Below are 21,394 nucleotides of genomic sequence, written 5' to 3'. Positions count from 1 at the left end.
AGGAACGACAGGAGCCCAGAGGATGGGTAACCACAATGAAAACACAACTGCAAATGATGAAACAATAGTTCAACTGTATTTGAAATTTGTGCACTGTATTGCCTTTACAATAACAACCAAAATTGTGTGTGCGCGCACAGATACCCAAAATAAAAAAGAAAAGAATGTTAGACCCGGGTCTTTTAAAGTGTCAATAGGATCCAGATCAGGCCTGTTTGGTGATCTGGTGAGTTATTGGTGTGAGTTCAGTCCACGATCGATGTATGGTTTGCACTGTTTTGTCCTACCACAGTTCAGGCAACCAGACTTCAAGATTCAATTCCAAATGGGCTGTGGCTCGCCATCCATTGCAATGGAAAATTATTCCTCTTCTGCGGATTTCCACAAAGTCTGTAATCCAATGTTCTCCGAGGAGTCTCGGCTCCTTTCTCCAACTCAAAAAACCTGACCTAAGAGTGAGGTCAGAATTACTTCAAATGAACACGGTTCACACTTAACTAACACTTCTGTTTAAAGTATAAATCATGAACAAAATGTGTTTCAATTTCTAATGTTGTACAACTAATCAAATTCTAAACGTTTTCATTACATGGCAATGTAGCTATCACCAATCATTAAAGCAATTCACACTGCTCATTAAAAGCAGCAAACTCAATATACTCTGCTCACGGTCAAGTAACAACAGTGATGAATAAAAGTAATACAATAAAACATTTCAATACAACAGATAGACATACTGTTTTTTCCTTAACCTAACAACAGCTAATAAGTTCTCAACTAACGCTTAACAACGGGAGTGAGCGTTTAGCACACTCGCTAGCTACTTGCATAGTACCGTCACCATTAGCGTTTGTTTTTTGAAGCGAACAACATTAACATTTCAGGATGCCGATCAGCGGCTATAACAGTTTCGTTACTCACCAGTGCAAAGCACTTCGTATTCATAAAACTAGCTTCGGCTATCCAAATCTGGCGGCTAATCAAGCAGACACCAACAGCTTCGCTGTTTCAACAGCTACCACGTTTTCCCCACAGGTACTGCTATGGCGCGTGTGGTCTAAGCAGCCTTAGCAGCGCAACCATCTTGGAAATAATTCATCTGCTGTAGATAGCTTTTTTTAGGCCTGCATCTTCTTCTTTCTTTCCCCACTTGAGATGTGCTTTTTTAAAAAGTTTACCTGGGTTAGAGTGGAAATATTTATGCTCGTCTGTGAACTGTGGGATATACAGAGCATAATGAAGTATCCACAGACACCAGGACTGTAGAGTGTCACCGCCCATCTTTCACCAAAGCTTAAAAACCCATTTTTTGGTATATTGACTTTCCATTGCAGGCATTTACATAATTTTCATCTCATTTTTGAAAGCACTAAACAAACAGAATAACCTTAATAGGAAGGTTTGCAAAACCTATGGCAGATTTTTAGTTTCAATGCATTTAATATAAGTTGCTTTGAGCAGAAGCATGCATATATATTTATACTTGTTGCCGTAACTTGCTACCAAAGCAAGTCCATGTTGTAATATTTGTAGAGGTGACATTGCTTCATGGTAACCTTTGAAATTTTTCTCATTCGGGCGACTTCATGACAGTGATAGATGGGACCGGTTCTTTTTCTGTTTCTTTACAGATATCCCCTAGCTTGACCTGACAACAGCTGGAACAAGTCAAGTGGACAGAAGATAGTCCCGCTACATAATCCCACCCGGACAGCCGAACACTACTCTTAACAACAAACCAGCCGGTTAGCAGACGCATTAAACTTTGACCAGTCAGGGCTTCAGATAAATGGCTGACAAGCAGATCAGGTAAGGTTACAGAGGTTTGGAGCTGTGGCTTTGTTTTTAATCTAGTGACCATCCACATTTGATATTTTTGTCTTTGTGTTTATGGTTGTTACCTTCATCCAGTTTGCCTGCCAAATTGATCAATGGGGGGATCGCTGGCCTAATCGGAGTGACCTGTGTGTTTCCCATTGACCTGGCCAAGACTCGGCTCCAAAACCAGCAAAATGGATCTCGCCTTTACACTAGCATGTATGACTTTCTTTTCTTTTTCCAGCTTTAATCCACAGTAGCCTTGTGTAGTGTCACTCAGCCTATCAGGCAGCTCTTCAACTGACATACCACAACTGTTGTGCTTGTGTTACAGGTCAGATTGCCTTATTAAGACCATTCGGTCAGAGGGATATTTTGGGATGTACAGAGGTAAAGTGAAGATTTTTGACTTTGTATGTGATTAATGTGCAAACTCATTTAAATATAAGATAATCATTTTTCTAACCTGTGTAGGCTTGTGTGCTTGAAGCACCTCCTGTTATGCGCGTATCAAGTCTGTTTGGTGTTCACTTAAACAATGTTTTAATAGTTGATGCTTTTTAGTGTAGTTGGCAGGGACATGGATATCTGCACAGAGCACAGAGCCTCACATTCACCCTCTGATGATGAAATTTATGTCACTCAGACCTAAGTGTATCTTTGCATTCTGCAGATGTGGAAAGTCTAACATGAGATAACATGGGGAGTGGTGGTTTTTCATGTGTCTTTTTTAAGACACAGTTTTAAGAAACATAGATTTCCCTTTATTAGTTTTTACGTAGTTTTTTTTATTGCTCCAAGAATATAAATCCCATGTGGCAAAATAAGAACGACACAACAACCAATGACAGTCACACACATGAGTGAATAACAGTCACTCTTACAAAGGACAAAGGGAAACTGAGGCTATAGATACACACATGAGGTAATCAGGGAAGTGGAAACACTAGGGTAACAAGAAACGGCTAAAACTAATTAAGACAATAACAAAGGAAGTCAAACCTACAACAAGGCACAAGAGGAAATAACTAAGAAGGGAGTCACCTGACAGAGATGAAGATTTAAAAAGTTACAGGGGATGCTGGGAACGCTAGACTAAACAAGATCAAAATATAAACACTTTTAAATACCAGTGGAAACCAGGTTACAGTAGTAACATGTACTAAAGGCTAAACATACAGCCATTACAATAATCAAGAAAAACCTGGTACACAAAGTTAAACAACAACAAAACTCACAAACTGTAGAGAAAAAAGAGACTACTTAAATACTTATTTTTTTCTTCTTCTTCTTTGTGTCTTACTTTCCTTCTCTGCCATTCTTATCCTCTCAGGAGCTGCCGTGAACTTAACGCTAGTCACACCGGAGAAAGCCATCAAATTAGCTGCAAACGACTTCTTCAGGCATCACTTCTCCAAGGATGGGTGAGAAATGAAAGTGCTGACAGGCAGATTGACACTTGCCCACTCCTCTAATTCCCACTGTAATTAACTGGCGTGTTTACTAGCATATAACCTGACATGTTAGCTGTCTTTAGTGTCACCAAGGCTCCAGCTAATCCCCCATTTTCTGTCATCTTCTCAGAGGCACCGAGCACTTCACGCTGGCTTGTTAACTGTTTGGTTTCTAAATACAGAGTTACATGTACGTGTGAAATATAATTGGCACACAGTGGAATCACATTACATGCGCCAAAAACCGATCACAGTGCGCTGCTGAATAAAAAAGTACCTGTTATCCACCATGAGCACTGTCTGTGCAGACAACCCTGGAGCTCTCTGGGGCATCCGTCTCCATCGCTATGGAGACAAACATGTAGGCTGATGAATGATTGACTTGTCTGGCCCACCTGCTCGCCTTGTGAATTATTAATCTGCCCTTGTGCTTGACATGTTGATATGGAAGACAAAGATTAGCATCACCAGCACTAGTGGTTACAACTCCTTTTTCGAGGACTGTGGAAATGAAGTTGTCTGGCTCTCACACTGTCAGTCTAGTGTCTGCTTTAATCTGATCGCGCTTTTACCTTTTGCTTCTCCAGAAAGATTACTCTGTTCAAAGAGATGTTGGCCGGTTGTGGTGCAGGTACATGCCAGGTGAGTGAGTGAGGCGCTTCTTTAATTGCATCCTCCTGTTCTCCATCTGGTACACCCAGCTTTAACACTGCCAGTGTCAGATCACATCCAAACTACTGGACCTCATTTGTCTCTGCCTACAGCTGGAATTAACCACAGCCACCTTTAAATGAGAGGTGGTAGTCATAAAACATACTTGGGAGTTTCTCACTGCAGATAGTGTTATCTGTGATCTGAATGTGACCTGTAATATTCCTTTTTAGTGAATGATTTCTAATCACTGAGATGCTGTCCCGTTAGCGGGCTATACTCTGGCAGCTAGACGTGAGTGCTCAGATAAGACTCTGTGAGAGTGCTCAGCCATGTGCGCTGAGTGAGTGAGTCAGAAGGAAATGCCTGTTGTCAATGAGGCCAAAGGCTTCAAGCCCGAGGAATGTGATTAGATTAAGTGTAGCAGACCTTGGATTAAGATTGCAGCTGAGAACATGACCATCTCACCCTTAATCCAGTTAACTAGTTACTACTGTGTGGATTAGAGAGGAAAACAAGAGTTGGCATTTAACTAATGGATGAAATTAGATTTACACTGCACTTGTTTTGTTCCCCCCTCCACTCTATTAATCAGTCGTTTCAGATTAATTTGTTCACAGTCTGTAAATGTTGACAGTTTATGTGAAACCTTTATTTTGCTCTAATTGTAGGTTATTGTCACAACTCCTATGGAGATGTTGAAAATTCAGCTCCAAGATGCTGGGCGGATTGGTAAGAGGAGATCTAATCTAGCAAATACTGCGTTGTTTGTGACATTGTGTAGTAACAGTGGCCTCATGTGGTCACGTCAGAGATGACAACAGTTTTATCTTATTGTCTTTTTTTCTGTTACAAATCCAAAATGTTTGTTCATGTATACCTGCTCTTAGCATCGAGTGCTTGAACTTTTCTTTTAATGTTCCCTGCAATTTGTAGCTGCTCAAAGGAAGCTGATGCCAGAGACAGTGGCAGCAGGTACCGTGGAGACGAAATCCCCGACAGCCATGCAGATAACCAGACAGTTACTGAGGGAAAAGGGCATTGCTGGGCTGTATAAAGGCCTTGGTGCCACGCTGCTCAGGTAAAACAGATTTGGCAACTGTACTTTTGTAGTTTTAGTGAATTTCTCAGAACTTACTGTCATGGTTTTATTTCTCTGATTTTATAGGGATGTTCCATTCTCTATTATCTATTTCCCCCTTTTCGCCAACTTGAATAACTTTGGAAAAAGAGGCGCAGAGGGCCCTGCTCCTTTCTATGTTTCGTTTATATCAGGCTGCGTTGCGGGAAGCACAGCAGCTGTGGCTGTAAACCCCGTTGATGGTGAGCAGTGGCACTGAGAACACTGTTTCTGCAGTCTTTGCACTGATGTTTGATGTTATACTCACCTGAACTCACTGTGTTGCAGTTATAAAGACTAGACTGCAGTCGCTGACCCGAGGGAACACAGAAGACACGTACGCTGGAGTGACTGACTGCATCAGGTGACCTAATTATGCTTTTACAGCACATGCAAAGTGCTATGTACAGTCACCCGCCATGTCTGCCGGTGCTGGATGTGTTTTTGGGTTAATCCTATGTTTTCCTGTTTGTTCCCCAGGAAAATCATGCGTAACGAGGGTCCATCAGCCTTCCTGAAGGGAGCCTACTGTCGAGCCTTGGTTATCGCTCCTCTGTTTGGCATCGCCCAGGTGGTCTACTTCCTGGGCGTGGGTGAATTTATCCTCAGCTTCTTGCCTAAAAAAGACAAATAAGGAGCACCTCCTTTCTGCCTTTCCCTCCCATAATGCATTACACCAACTTCGCGAAGATTCATCCCATACCGAGAGAAGTTTGTGATGGGTCCGAGCGTGACCATTAGTACAGATTGTTTTTTTGTGTTGAATGTGTTCAAATCATTCAGGAGGGAGCCTTAGTTTGCCAAGCTGCCTATGGCGGCACAAAAAAAAATCCAGTTGGCAGGTTTAGCCAGCTCTCTGGAAATAAAGCCACAAATATCAGCTTGTTTTAAGTTTGAAAAAGAATATCACTTTATAATTACAACATTGTACTTATCTTTTTGAATATGATTGTTAAAGTTTTAAAGCAGATGTACTGCCCTCGGTTGCTGCAGTTCTGCCACCCTACAGTACCAAATTTTAGTCTTTAAGTGACAGATGAAATCTTACCAGTTGGTTTGAAACTATAAATTATAAATGATGATGATCAGATTAAAAATAAATGCACATTCCTTACTTAGGCAAGTAGAAGAATATTAGTCCTGTAAAACAAAAAAAACAAATCAAAAACACAACCTTCCCTTAACCTTATGTCTTAAAAGGTAACACACAACGAGTTACAGTAACACAGGCCTCTGTTTCAGACAAAGACCGAGGCAACTTGTTGATGTGATACCAGCACAATCGCTATGATCTTTCCATAGGAGCCACATCCCTTCCTGTAAGTGGTTGTAATGAACCCAGCCATTCAGCTCTGAGCACACTTTGATTGCCATGGCTTTTTAAGTAGATCAGGTTCCATCTGATGCGTTGCACTACCACAATGGTTCAACTGTTGGCCCCCCTCCACTACGACTATAGCTTTGTTTCGTGGATGCACACTGGACTGAAGCACCAGTGTGAGAATCGGTGCTCAACTACAAACTACATGCGTAAACTTTGTTTGAACTTTGACGGATTCACAAAACAGCTGCGCCCTCACGCCTTTTTATGGGTCAAGCGTATCGCACTCCTGCCCACACCCCAATCACTGATGTCACAGCGGGGGTTTAGTTAGCCTTTGTCAGGCGACCGAAAACACCTGCTGTGACATCACTGATTGGATTGCGACCTAAAGTGCAGCAAGCAGTTTTCTGCCACGCGTGATGCACGGTGGATTCAGACGGACAGCATTGCTGTGAACACTAAATGAGCTGAAAGTAATTCTAATGGAAAGCCAGATTATTAGTAATTATTGATGCTAACAAACGGTCAGACCTCACCTCCTGAGATTTATGAATACAGTCATCCATTGTGGAGCCAGCAAGTCCAGAGCATTTCATCCTCACATCAGATACAGACCAAATTATTTTTGTTTACAGATGAGCTCATATTCAGTTTGAATTCTTTATCCAAACTTGAATTCAATGGCAGGACCCAAAGAGCTAAAAATCCTTTGGATATCAAAAAATCACACTAATGCGTTCTCAGTGCAGTCGATGATTTTTTTTTAACCAAACATCTGTTTATTTGCTTTAGAGGGTTTTGTTTGCTTTAAGCTGCGAGGGAAAGCAGCCCTGTTGTATCTCGTTTATGCATCACGACACTGAAGCGCTGCCATTGGTTTATCTCACCGGAGATCAAGGTGACTTTGAAGTGTATTATTCCAATCACATTCCCTCCTTGTTCCCACCGTTCAAGCAGCTCGTCAACTGCACTGTTGCACTGTAGATACACGATGCAACTTTTCAGTGTATTTAATTTGTGGGAGTGAGCTTTATTTATCGATATTCCTTTCTGTGGGCAGTATAGCACTATGTATTTGTGTGTTGTTTTTCTTTTCCTGTGTCAAAGTGTCCACCTTAACTATATTGTAAACATGCAGATGATATGAACTTGACGTTTTAGGATTTATTGTTTGTTTTGTAAATGATGGCTTTTTTGCACACCTACCTCTCCAGCTCCCCTGTCAATTCATGTTGTGGTGATTTTTATGTTTTATGATGATGTGGACATATCGAATGAAGGAATATTAACGCCGGACACATCATATGAACTTAAATGCAACATTTTAATGAGATTTTTTTCTTAAATGTTTGCAGTGGGAAACATTAGTGTCGTTTTCTTTTTTTTTCTTTCTTTTTTTTCTTTTTGGAGGGGAGGGGGAGGCATTTCTGCCTATTGCCTATTGCTATTGTTTAAGTGTGGGTCAGCCTGTTTCATCAGCTAGGACCAAATGAAGCATCGGTGATAGAGGGAAGTGTCTTTTGTTTTAAGTTAACGACTCGCAGAAATGCTTAAAGAGTTCTAAAAATTAAATGTGAAAGCCAACAGAGACCTGCTGGCATCGGACGGTAAAGAAAATCTGTCTGTTTTGAATGGTGCTTCTTTCATGAGGTGGCTGCAATATGACAGTGGCTGCACTAACGACCAAGGCCACACTGACTGAATCACTTCGAGCTAATCTCAGCGTTATCAATGTCTTAACTGAAAGCCATAGGTCAGTGAGGGACATCATCTGGCACCTCCAGCCATGTCGGCAGATAATAAGATGGCCCGTCTGCTCACGTGAGCTTGGCTTCATAAAGTACCGCTGTAATTTTTCTTTTTGTTTTTTCCACATTCCAAGTTCATTTCGTATTTGCTGTTATTGTCATCACAATGCCTACGTTTGTCTCGTCCAGATTTCCTTTAAAAGCCCACCCCTCCCTCGTTGCTCTCGGATCGTTCTCATCTGTTTTTTTGCCCGAACTTTGAACACACTGCGCAAGTCAATTTTCTTTAAACCCTGCTGTGAATTTAAACTGACCTTGTGCATTAGGTTTTTTGTGTGTATGTGCGTGCGTGTCTGACGGTGTAGTGGTGTAGTTGATGTGTAGTTGTTAGTGTGACACCGCGGTATTTTTCTCTTGATTCTCTTGATTGTCGGTCCAGTGCCCTCCCCCCTCCCGTTCTTTCTATCTGTTGCCCTCCTCTGCCATCCAATCTGTCCAGCATCTGTCGCCAGGGTGCGGGCTAACACAGAGGAGCTTTTAAAACACCAAATGTACGACCCGGAGTGTATACAATCAAAGAAAGCACAAAGGATCATTAGGCACAAGAGACCCGCTTTGGATACTCGAAATCTTGGAAATCCATCTGCTGCTTTTGCAGACGTGATTTAAAAGTCTTGATTTATTTCTTTGCAGAAGTCTTGAATGAAATGAACATGCTAGCTTATGTATGTCTGTAAAACTGGATCCATAGGGCTGAGACAACAGGTCGTTATAAGAGACCCAACGTGATGGTGTTCACTACGTCAGCCGTCACCAGTTATCCACAAATGTATATCTCGTACATATTCTAAACGAATCTAATATAAGAATGTAATGTAGGTGAGATGTATTATGAATATAGTGAAGAGTTTATTACGTTTTAATCTAAAGATTTGTGCTTTACACATTCACCGAGAAATTTCACGAACCAGCTCACTGATATGCAATAAGTAAAGCCACACACACACACACAGACACTCAGTAGGAAAAAAGTAAACGCTGAACACCATCTGTCAGTCACAGGAAACACAGTGTATGAATAATGCAGCTGGGGGGACCTTGGAGGCCTTTTGGGGGGTCTGAGCTCATTTCACGGCCTCTGTTCTCTTCCTCCAAGAGGAATTGTGCATTATAGCACTTTAGAAATCGAGGACCCCCCACCCCCGCTGTCCACCTACAAAGTCTCTCTATGACATAGAGGGTGTTTATGAATATGTGGTGAATGACACGGTTGTCTTAGACATGGTTTACAATGCAATGGAAAATAAATAAATTGTGTTCCCTGTCACAATTCGCTGTTAAATAAACTCACTGTCCTGAAATCTCCTGTTGTGGTTGTCTGTGTGCTGAGTGTCACACTTTTTCCAACTCTCATTATTGTGGTCCGGCGGTCGTCCGAGAGAACACAGAAGAACTGACACAGCGTTTTGTTTTGTTTTTTCACGTGTAATAGTGCTGTGAAGACTAAACAGTAGGGCTATGTTTTGAAGACTACAAGGATGACATTGTGGCTCCTCGGGGCACGGGTGCAGCTGTGACTGCTGTTATGGTTTTTGCCCGATGAAGCCACCAGGTGTCAGTGTGGGGTCGCAGTAGAGCTGTGGTCCTCTAGTGGGAGTGGGAAGAGAGCAGAACAGCGCCTTATACTACAGGTGTATGCTAAGCTGGGGTGGTGTGGTAGAAGATCACGCGCTCCCATCTCACTCACTGTTTCAGCTTTCTTTTGTTAGTCTCTTACAGCTGTGGCAGACCTTATAGGCAGCTGAGCCTCTTTTACCTGAGCTCTTTGTGGTTGCACTCGCTGAATAAGGTCTATGTGTTTAGAACTTGCATGATAGGAATAAGTGCATTTTCTTGTGCAATTTAGCCTAATGTTTGGGGTTTAGGATTCCTGCTTGTGTCAGCAGAACATATTCATTATTAATCCCTTGCTGTTTGCAATGAATTTAACATTTTGTTCATGGCATTAGTTCTCTGGGTGCTATTTTGCAGCAGCCTGCAGCATTATTACATCATAGCACTTTCATACAGCCCTGCATGCACACCACACACACCCCGCTCTCTCTTTTTCTGTATGTCTTTGTCTTTGATCTTATTTAGGCAGAGTTAGATTTCACATTGAAAGCTGTTCCTCTCTGAGAGACTCCTTTCCTATCCACTCCAGTGTTTACACGCACAGCAGATTAGCTGAAGGCTCATTTTACCACAATGACAACACTTTGAAATACAGAAATAAGCACCAGCTGCTGTTCTTTTCCTCACTCGAGTCCTTTTCATGTGTCATGACTAAAGCTTTTCACCGTGAACTATTATTAGCCTTTCCTGCTTTCTAACAAGAGGATGGGAGAAGGTGGAGGAAGAGGTGGTCTAAGTTGGGCTTAATGGGAAAGGATGATGAAGGAAAGAGGAAATCAGAGGTGGAGACAGCAGAGGACCATCTACAGAAGGAGCAGAGAGCCGGAGGAAGGGAGGGGATGACGGTGATGTGTATATAGGTCACTAAATCAATGGGAATCAGGTTTTTGAAGGGGAGAGAAGGGGGTATTTATAGATACCAGTGGAGACAGATGCATCAGTGACAGGCACAATGCTGCTGGGAGCACAGGGGCGGGGGGTGGTGGCTGCGGCGTGGGGCAGGGGGTGCGAATAGTCTGTGGTCAAATTAGCCTGTGGAGAATTCTCCTAACAAATGGCAAAAAGATTCTCAGGTCGTGAACAAATAGCACGAAGCGCAGTGGAAAACAAAATATAATCAAATGGAAATCACTGCAGGACGCTCTGAGCAAATGACCTTCGCAGCTCTATTGACAAAACGCAGGCAAACAGTTAGTTGAGGTATTGCAAATGCACACAGCATTTGCATCTACAGTACAGCTCTTCTCATATCCTATTGAATTTCTAATCTGTGATATCAGAGGGCCACGTGACGGAATAGAATATTAGCTTTCTATTTTGCAGACTTGTGTGGGTAACATTCACATTTATTACTCAGGCGATCTGAGAGTCTCTGATAGTCTGTGAAGTACAATAACATACCGCAGGAGACGCTGTCAGAATTTCACAGCAGAGGGAATTGATGACCAGTGTCCATTTTAATGATAATTTGTTTTCAGATTTAATGCCATGGATTAATTGAACTACTTCTATTTTTTTTACAACATCTACTGAGTGGCAAATGTTATGATGTGGGCTCTATGGTTTAGTTTTAATAACTGTCATGACTTATCCCATTTATTTTATAATGCTCTAGCTTCATGCGACAGGAAGTTCCAGCACAAATTGGAAATTTGCTCATAGAAAGGGAAAAAAATAATTGAAAATGTTTTAATTTGCTTTCTAACTGGCTTTTTCTAGAACTAAGTCAAGGTCATGGACAAACTGTTCCTTCACCACTTCCTGGGCTGCCAATGGGTGATGTAAGGCAGGCTGAATACCGAGTGGTAAAATAACCGACATCTCATTTCTGCATCTAATATAGGGATAGTCGTCACATCACCTTGCATCAAAAAGTGACAGGGGAAGCACCCAATGACTCCAAGAAAGCCCTCAGTCTGCCCGGGGCCTAATGATGCGGTCGGCAAACTCATGCAGGATACCCTCTTGCATGAAATACTATACAACGCGGGGATATGGATATGAGGCAGGTGGGGTGAAGTGACAGGGCCAGATGGGTTTCCAACTTTTCTCGCATCATATCAGTGTTAGGTGGTAGTGAAGCACTGGGTTTTACAAATTGATCCATTAAAATGTGTCATTCAGACAGTGTGCCGAGTACATGAGCGCTGCCATTGGTTTGTCTTTATTAATTAAAGACAATTAATTAAAGACTGGTGATTCCACTCCACTATTATCATATCATTTTTAAGAAATGCACTTTTAATATTCAACATTTGTTTGGATATTTAAATAGTTATTTAGTAATGATTAGCATCACTGTTGATTAAATATTTACTTATAACTTTTTTTTTTCGAGTCACATGTACTCATGTAAACAAATTACATGGAAAATTAACATGTGATCAGATTACTTAAAGTCAGCATTTTGGGCATGAACTTTTTCCTGAGTGGATCAAATCAGTTAATGTTGGCATCAACGAACAAAAGCTTGAACTCTACTGGAGAAGGAGACAGTTTTGCTTGATAAATAGCTTAAATGAGGATTTAGTTGTCAGCTAATCATTTCAGCTGCATTTTACATGCACAACCTATGGCCATTCTAATAAAAGAATCACTGGGCATTTACATTTTTAACGCATTAATCTTCTGATTAAAAGAGAAGCTAAAGACTGAAATGAACGCAGGATTTTGCTTGTAATTTGGTACCTTTACACAGTTAAAAGCTGTTTAAACCAAAGAGTTTTCCAAATTAACCTGTGCAACATGGTTACAAGCCCTGCCTAAATAAGTCTCCATCGGTGGGCTGTGACTGCACTCCCCTTTACGCGCACAGGCACATTTTTAAATATGATAAACATATGCAAAGCAAGCGAAATTATAAAAAAAAATCACACGTGGCAGACTTCTTAACACTGCTGCAAAAGTCACTTTCCCCATTTTGTCCTCTGAGCCACAGCGCACAGTGGTTATTAGAGAGAGAGAGAGAGAGAGAGAGAGAGAGAGAGAGAGAGAGAGAAGGAGGCAGGGAGAGGAAGAGAGGGAGGGAGGGAGATAGTGAGAGTCTCAAACTGGTTAGCCTACCTATCCACTAGGAGGAGAGAGGAGAAGCTGTTGAGGAGAGCAACAAAAACAATAAACAGCTACTACTACGAAATCACATCAGCGGAGCTCACGGTACGCGCCGGAGGAGTACGCAAACAAATACCTGCGATCGCGTTTGCCTCGGAGTGAAGTAACAGCCATGTATCTGAACAGGGAAGAGGACAATAGCAAAGGTAAGATCCCGTCAAGAATTGTGCCCCTCTGTGCGGAGGGAGAGAGCGTCCTGTGACAGTTTCAAGGTGTTTCATTTCTGACCCGCTGCTTCCTTTTGAGGTGACTGGCACGAAAAGGTGGTGGTGTTAGGGAATGAGAGAGGGGGGTGTACCCTCCCGCCATCCCCAACCTCCTCGTTAACGTAATTCTTCTGAACAAGCCCCATCTCATCCTTTGGCATGGACCGGGGATGCTGGTGAGAAGTGTGGGCTGTCATTATGTAATATCTGTGCAGTTAATTGCCTCCTAGGAGAATCTTTAGCCCATTCCTGCATTTCTACCAGTGCACCATTTGAACCATCAATTGTGAACCTGTTGTAAGCACATCTACTTTGTCATATGCATGGATTTGCCAGCGTGCATTGCGTTGTGTTGTTGGAGCTTTCGGGACATTTGCAACAGCTACTTAATAAGGGCAGCATAACACAAGGTCAAAGCCCTTAGCTACAGTGAAACCTGTGTGCATGTAGATGTGTATTTATGGTGTGCCTGACATCCTGCAAGAAAAAATAAATTACTAATGGGCTGCAGCTTATTGCTTAACGGGGAGAGACAACCGTGCAGCCGCTAGAGGGTTAAAGAGGGTACAAAGGAGGAATATTTGAGTAATCTCTCCCACGTGTTTTTGAGGCGTGATTTCTTCTCTCGTCGGGTGCCCAGAAGCACACTCGACTCGCGTCCCCTGCCGTCACCAGCAAGCATAAATATAACTCTCCCGGGCTGAGAGGTAATGCTAATTACCACCTAAATCTTCAGGTTATACGGAAATAACACCTGCTGCTTTTTTTTTTTTTTTTTTTTTTTTTTTTTTTTTTTACCGAGGACAGGGCTAGGGGGAGTGGCGGGACGTGCTGAGAGGGGTGGTGGTGTAAAAAGAGCAAAAAAAAAAAAGAAAAAAAAAGAAAAAGAGAAGAAGAAGAAAAAAGAAGCAGAGTGGGCAGAGTTCATTTCCCTGTAATGCGAGATAATGTGATCCCCAGCACACATGCAAGGACCACAACACGATGTACTGTACGGGGATGTGTGGCAGCAGCATCGGCAGCACCACTGGGGACGGAGAGAGATGCTGGCTTTAGAAACAATGATGCAAGTGAGATCAGCGAATAAATGCGGTGTCAGAAACAGCAGAAATATGGGCTTGATTACACAGCACCCCCCCCCCCCCCAACCAACACACACACACACACACACACACACACACACACACACACACACACACACACACACACCCACGCCTCAGAAAAAACCTTCAACACTAGACACTTTGGGGGAATCTGAGAAGACTGAAGCACCTTTAAAGTGATGTGTCTCCAGAATAAAGAGAACTGATGATAAGTCACAGTAAAGCAATGTACCCCCCCCCCCCCCCCCCCCCCCTCAAAAAAGTCAAGGGGTTCCAATAGGGTACAAAAACATGTCGTTTTTTTTTTTGGGGGGGGGGGGGGTCATCTCACCTCTTTAAAATTCACACTGATGCAACAAAATTCACTGTTTTAATTATTCTTGCTGACATTCGCGTGGAGGGTTCCCAGTTGAGTGTGAAGCTGCTTAAGCATGCAAAACTGGACTGGACATGACTTTAGTGGCCAAACCTATTGGCACCCACTGGTGAGTTTGGACCCTTTTTGGGGGGGTGCCTAAGCACATCTGAATTTCATCATAGCACAGCACAGGTTACAGCTAAAAGCAACTCTATTACTAATGTCCAGATATATAAAGTGGCACTAAGACTTTTTAAAATTGCTTAAAGTACAATGGACTAGCTTTGTGTGGTTAAGATACTGACAAAAGCTATTATCTGCTTTGCAACAAATTGTTCTTTAACTCTGGAAAATTATGGTCAACATAATTGAGCCTTTGCCTCAGGTTTTATAACTGAAGTGCCCACCCCAAAACCAGTATAAGAACTGTGATTATTCATTCTGAGTCATTCTTAGACAGTACAATAAGTAGTGTCTTATTAGACTGCAGTTGAATTTAGGTTTGCAAAGGTAAAAAGGAGGAAAGGAAGGAAAAGGTTTGATCCTAGAATTGCCCCTGCTGACAGCTAAAGGTGGTTAGTTTACATCTGAATTTCCACTTTGTTTATTTTGGGGTTGTTGTTGTTGTTGTTTTTTAATTGTGGCTATACTGTGGCTTTAGTGTTTGGATGCCAGATTAATACAAAATATTATTACAAATTAGGATTATTACAAAATGAAATGTCTCAAGAACTGCTGGTACAGATATTCATGTTCCCAAATCTGTTGATTTCCTGATATTTTTTTTCCAGAACATAACTATCTTGGCACCGTGAGTTCTAATACTTTGGTTTATTGTCAAAATCCATCATTTTAATAACACAATCAGTCTCCGCTGTGGTAATGTTTGGTGCAGAGCAAATGCTCGCCTGCTCACACACTAAACGCTAAGATGGTGAACATTATCAGCTCAACATCAGCATGCTAGCACTGTCATTGTGAGCACATTAGAATTTGTGCTTAAAGCACCGCTGTGCCTCTGCCTACGCATTTCTGCAAAGGGAAATCCGAACATCAAAAAAATCTGTAGTTTGGGGGCCACACGTGTCAGAGACAGGTTCAAGGCGAGCTTTGCAAAGTGAACGCTGCTGTAACCCGGCGTTAGACAAAAGAATGTTTTCAGGAATTAATGGACTGCAACTGAGGAAGTAAAGTTATGAGTACGGGCTCCCGACGTGACGGAGCTACTCTTCTGAGTGAAGAACTTGTGATTGACGCTTTTAATTGATTGAAACGAGTCGGTGTTTCCCCTCGCTGCACTGATGTGGCCTTTAAATTCACACCGCGTCTCAAGGTGGAGTGGCAGGGAGAGGGAGAAAGGTCTGCCGGGGACATATTGATTATGGCCTCAGAGGATTAAAGTGTGGGGGGTGAAAACAAACAGGTTGATCATATGTGAACCTGACAATCACACAAACTGTGGGCTACCGTCAAATAAACACCCGAAATAGGACTGAAAGTGGGCTGTGATCACTATAACTTGAGAACAAAAGTCAATCACTGAAGAAAGAAAAGACTGAAGATTGATAATGTGGCACCCTGTTATTGTCTCTTCAGTCAGGCAGCTAAACGGTTCCTCATTTATGCCCATTGGAAAACATTCAGCAACTATTAAGAGCATTTACTGATCAGAAAAATGCTGCAGTGTGAGCTCCAGGAGTGTTTGATAGTAGGCAGCATGCTGATGTTCCAACTCATTTGTACTTAATTCTCATTACTACTCGATATTCAGCACTCACATGCCAAACCACACCCGTTTTGAACTAGGCCTTCATTTTAGTCAGCTAGTATAAACACCTGCCAGATCATGTGGCTGTTTCGGCACAGTCTCTACCACCCTGCTTTGCCATATTGGCACATAAAAATACACAGAGACTCGTGTTTCATGGTTTCGGCAATATGACAAATGTACTTTTGAAGACAGGATGATCAGTACTGATGGAAGTATTTGCTATTTAAACACAGAATAATTGGAAAACAGTGGGTAGTGCTGTGGTGGTTAGCACGCCTCACAGTAAAATGATCCTGAGTTTAAATCCATCACCTGGCTGGGGCCTTTCTGCGTGGAGTTTGCACGCTCTCACTGTGTCTGTGTGGGTTCCCTCCGAGTACTTCAGCTTTGTGGGAAGAAGGTTAATTGGTGATTAGGTTAGGTTAACTGGTGATTCTAAATTGGCCATTGGTGTAAATGTGAGCATGAATAGTAGCCTGTTAGCCCTGCGACAGACTGGCAACCTGTCCACGGTGTACCCTGCATCTTTCCCAGTGACAGCTGGGATAGGCCTGAATTGGATAAGCAGATGGATGGAAAGCCAATTGGAAAGTCATGCACAGTGGCACTAATAGTTCTTAAATAACAGTAATCAGTTTTTTGGATTTCTGAGTTGCTGGGTGCTCTGAGAGTTCAGGTTTTCACGAGCTACTGATTCATAGTTTATTCTCTAAAAATTAAAGTTTCAGATTCCTTTTACGATATCCAGCAGTCCCAAGCTCAAAGATGTTCAGCCTGCTTTGAGAGAAAAACAGATAATCTTCATATCTGAGAAGTTGAAAACAGCTTCACAGCTGCTTTTTGTTTAAAAAGATGGCTATAGCGCTTTCTTTTAACTTTCATCCTTATATCTAAAATACAATCTTTAGGTTCCTTTTGAACAATGATTGTTTTAAACCAAAGCCTGCTGTATCCTAATTAAAGATAATTGTTGTAACTGATTTTCTATACTTAGGTAATTAGTCACTGGAATTATCTAGTGACACTGCCATTGTTCATCAATGGATTGGGTCTGTATGGGGCCTCACTGTGTGTATTGTGTGGCTTTTTTTTCTCTTTAACGATCACCAGCGAGTGTGAAAAATCTGTGAGGCATGCAGCATCATCACCCCATGCATAACCAGAAGACTGCCTCTACTTGTGAAATGTCTGTGCTACAATTCGACTCCCTCTTCAGCGGGAGGAACAACAGTAGTCAGAGACTGGAGGTTTTGTTTCCAGTTGAAAAAGTGCATTTTTCAGCTTGTTGAAAAGCAGGAGAAGAGCTTTCCAGCTTCATCTATCGATAATAGATTTGTTGGACCGATACTGAGACATCTATTGATAGATTGCACTGAGGATACGCTCCGAGAGAGAGAACCTGTGGTTGACTGACTTCTTGTATTGTGCACTCACCCTGCGTCGCTGACAGTAAGAGGTGAATCCCTAATATGTCTTCTTGGGGCAGGGTCCCAATTTGTCGGATGCGTGATTAAAACAATCCAGTTTACGGCAAACACAATTTTAGAACTATAACGTATAAAGCTGTACACTGACATTTTATTCTCTCTGCTTTCTGTGATGCATACTTTCTGGAAACAGAGTTTGTCCATCTGGGACAAATTGCCCTAAATATATTTGATGTGTGGTCCCAGACTCTGTCTGGCACCCCATACTACTTGAATATGATGTATAGTAATAACGTCAGGTTCACTATTGATTTAGGTTGATGCTGGCCTTGGTTTTGGGCTGGCGTCCAAACATTCGGGCAGGGCTACCAATCTAAATGACTTAAACTTGGCATGCAGGAGCTGCACTAAGATAGCTCTTCAAGTAGAGTATATATATTTTTTGGCTTCTTCATAGAATATGCAGCCTGTAATAAAGGTTATGCAGCAAGCAAATGGCATCATTTTAGAGGAGTAATATCATGACTGTGAATTATCTCATCAATTACCGGATTGGACGAGCTCCAGAAAATAAATGTTATAATTTTGATGATCCCATTATTTTTGAATGAAGCACCATTGTCAAGTTGCAATTTAATATGTCTATAGTACACTGGCTTATGACTCTTCACAAACAGATTCTGCTTATGAAAATGTAGCATATGTAAGTGAGAGACGTTTTTGGTGCAGGAAGCTTCCTGGTTTCTGTTTGCAGTCCACTTGTAGTCTGGAAACAGAACGCTATTGACGAATCACGTTTGAGCATGGTTTAAGGAGATCGGAAAGAAAGCGACTGGACTTCTTTAAGTTTCGTGAAGACGTCTCACCTATCATCAAAGAAGCTTCTTCAGTTCTGAAACCAGATGGTGGAGAGTTTAAATACCTGGGACAGGAAACTGAAGAAGCCTCTCGGATGAAAGGTGAGATGTCTTCACAAAAGTTAAACAAATCCAATCACTTTCTTTCACGTTTCACATTTTTGAGAATTTTTTGGGGGCCACGTTTTGGCATAATAATGATCGGTTTATACCATATTTTTCTTTAGTACTAATAATATTCCCATGTGCTTCAGCAAACACGTTAAAATCAAACAGTCACCACATTTAGATAAAAGCATTGCTGTGCCTTAGCATGACCTCAGAGAGATTCTATATGATTAGAGATAAAATTATTAGCAATTGCTAGTATAGATTTTATTTTAACCTTTAACCCATTTCTATTTATGGTTTGCCACCACCTTTCAGACCACGGGCAACATGCTGAAATATGCTCTTATATATGAACCAAAGTTGTGGTTAGAGTGATTTACTGTAATCACTTACCGCTGAATGAAAAGACCCTCATTGTGCCCCGGGTGTCTCACCTTTCTTAGCGTGCATCAAAGGATTTTAAGTGCGAGGGAAATGAAATGGAAAAAACGGAGGAGGTTTGTGGGGTGTCTTTAACACGGTGTGAAGTGTAGGTGTCAGCGGAAGACTGCGAGTTCCTAACCTCTTTGTTATTATTGCCCTGTAGAAATTGATGATGTCCCTCGACTTCATGGCTGTTTTACTAATGTTGAACGGGAAATTATTTTTGGGGGATTGCTGTGGCAGTCTTGTAATGACCATGCCTCTTAGAGCAAGATGAATTGAAAAAAAAAAAGAAAAAAGAAAGAACTGGATCCTGGGAGAAAAAGATGTCTGGCTTAGCAGGTGCATTCAACAAGTCTGCATTTGTGTGATCAAACTTTGGAGAAAGGTTGCTCAAGATATTTATTCACGAAGCCCTCTGTTTTCCCTTCTAATATTGTTTAAAACATAAAGCAGCTGGGAGCTGTTCTGAAGTCCTGTCAGCTTGCTGCATTCATTTCAGATGTAGATTAGATGAAAATGTCATATATTATAGCAAATCTGGAGTTAAACACATGAGCTTTAGTCTGCATGCATCAGATTGCTGAGCACAATCGTGGCAGAGACCTTTTAGATATGTGTAAGGTACATAAATTGGCACGGGAACAGTGTTATTGTACAGAGTGCTTAATCAGCCTGTTTGACATTTAATGGATTGCTCTGTCAGCTGAGCTCATGTTTATTTCAGCTTTGAATGGATAGTCAAAGAGTTAACTGCTCCAATTTATGATACAGATGGGTGTTATGAGCTGAGCCATTGGGGGGAAAAAAACAAAAACTCAAGGATGACTGGAGTACGAAGAACAGGCTCGGTTTCAGGCAATTAGATGCTTTTGTAGGAACACCTGCAACGAAACATGGATTTGGACCTGCTGCTTCACTGTTCCACTGAGAGGCCTCGTCATCCTCCCCGGTGGAACAGGAAGCCGTATCAGCTGATTAGAGCAAAGTCTAATCACACTTTGAATCAAGCAATTTGCGCTACTGAGAAATAAAAACCGCATTTGTGGAGAATAGATTTATTTTTTGCTCCACCTGCACCCTTTCTGGGAGCATCACTCATACATAACATGGAATCAGCCTTATGTAATGTAAAGACGCATTACATTTAAATATTTATTGTCTCGTTTACCCCCCTCGCTTCTCCCACTATCCAAAGCACCCTCCCGATTGAGCATTTAACAAAGACTTCCTCTTTACAGACATGTTTCATATTATTGCCACTACAACTATTGGCTGCTCTCTTATACACAAGGGGTTGCCACAGCGGGTAGCTCCACATGTTTTGACACCGGATGCCCTTCCTGACACAACCCCAAAAGGATCTGTGTCTCCTCTGGGGATCAAACCGGGGATCTTTCACTTCTTAGGTCAATGTATCAACTGCCTTCTTATATAGAAAAAATAGAGTTGTTATCAAAGCATTGATAAATCTGATATAAAACTGCATTAAGTGTGTTTTAAACCATTTTAAAATATTTATATGGCTGCAATAGATGCTAAATAGGGGTAACTGCAATGTAATTGACCAGCTATTACAAATTATCCATGCAGGAAGTCCAGTTTTTCTGTTAATATAACAAATCAGTCAGGCCCTATATAGCAGACTTGTTGATAGAGCTTCTTAGTGCTGGAGTTATTTTTATGGTGGACTCTCCCAGCTGACTAGATTGCGGAGGAGGGGGAGGTCTTTCACTTCTCCATTCTCTGCCATCTTCTGTCCCTTTCTCCTCTGTGCCTTCGCGAGGAGGAGAAAAAAAAAGAAGAAGAAAAAAGGGGGGGGGGGGGGGGCCACCGGTTAGCATCAGCCGGCCGGCAGGAGAGTGATAGAAAGCAAGAGCTAGGGAGGCAGACGATGGAGTGGAGACGAGCGTTGAAAGATGGAGGGAACAAGAGAGACAGAGCGAGAGGGAGAGGCAAAGAACAAGCCCTGGAGTGCTAGCCAGTCAAGGTCACGCAGAGGAGAGGAGGCCTTGTGTGTATATGTCTATGTACGTGTGTGCAAAAAGGAAGAAGAGCGGGGATGGGAGGCATGCATAGTAAAGAATGAAGGGTAGTTGACAGCTTTAGTCTGGGATAGGGGAAGGGGAGAAAAGGAAGCAGAGGAGAAAAAAAGGCAAACTTGAAAAGAGCAATGTGACTTCATAACTGACTGGAGCGGTTTAATGTCTAACTTTTAACATGGCTGACTCAAATTTA

General features: G+C 42.0%; 2 protein-coding genes across 2 annotated transcripts in view; both read left to right on the top strand.

Annotated features, from left to right (window-relative positions):
• Window positions 1-1,669: 1,669 nt before the first annotated feature.
• On the top strand, window positions 1,670-9,476 carry slc25a22a (solute carrier family 25 member 22a). Its single transcript, XM_085282346.1, has 10 exons — window positions 1,670-1,809; window positions 1,912-2,037; window positions 2,153-2,208; window positions 3,152-3,242; window positions 3,860-3,914; window positions 4,595-4,655; window positions 4,860-5,004; window positions 5,092-5,246; window positions 5,332-5,407; window positions 5,524-9,476. The coding sequence occupies exons 1-10, from the start codon at window positions 1,790-1,792 to the stop codon at window positions 5,675-5,677; spliced, it is 939 nt and encodes a 312-aa protein (XP_085138472.1). The 5' UTR covers window positions 1,670-1,789; the 3' UTR covers window positions 5,678-9,476.
• Window positions 9,477-12,833: 3,357 nt separating this feature from the next.
• LOC146569793 (synaptotagmin-7-like) overlaps window positions 12,834-21,394 on the top strand; it is a 53,738-nt gene continuing 45,177 nt past the window's right edge. Inside the window, exon 1 of the mRNA XM_085282344.1 lies at window positions 12,834-13,046. Within this exon, the coding sequence (XP_085138470.1) occupies window positions 13,013-13,046 (34 nt within the window). The 5' untranslated portion in view covers window positions 12,834-13,012. The remainder of the gene's footprint in view (window positions 13,047-21,394) is intronic.

This window comes from Mchenga conophoros, linkage group LG7 (genome assembly GCF_057382185.1).
Source record: "Mchenga conophoros isolate Kocher_MC1m ecotype Shallow Benthic linkage group LG7, M_conophoros_male_GT1.1, whole genome shotgun sequence".
NCBI lineage: Eukaryota > Metazoa > Chordata > Actinopteri > Cichliformes > Cichlidae > Mchenga > Mchenga conophoros.
This window is presented reverse-complemented; position numbering and strand designations above follow the sequence as displayed.

Bases quoted from the DNA above. Each gene is read 5' to 3' on its own strand.
- slc25a22a (XM_085282346.1), top strand. From the start codon at position 1,790: ATGGCTGACAAGCAGATCAG. The intron at 2,209-3,151 runs GTAAAGTGAAGA...TTATCCTCTCAG, and splicing joins ATATTTTGGGATGTACAGAG to GAGCTGCCGTGAACTTAACG. The intron at 3,915-4,594 runs GTGAGTGAGTGA...CTCTAATTGTAG, and splicing joins GTGGTGCAGGTACATGCCAG to GTTATTGTCACAACTCCTAT.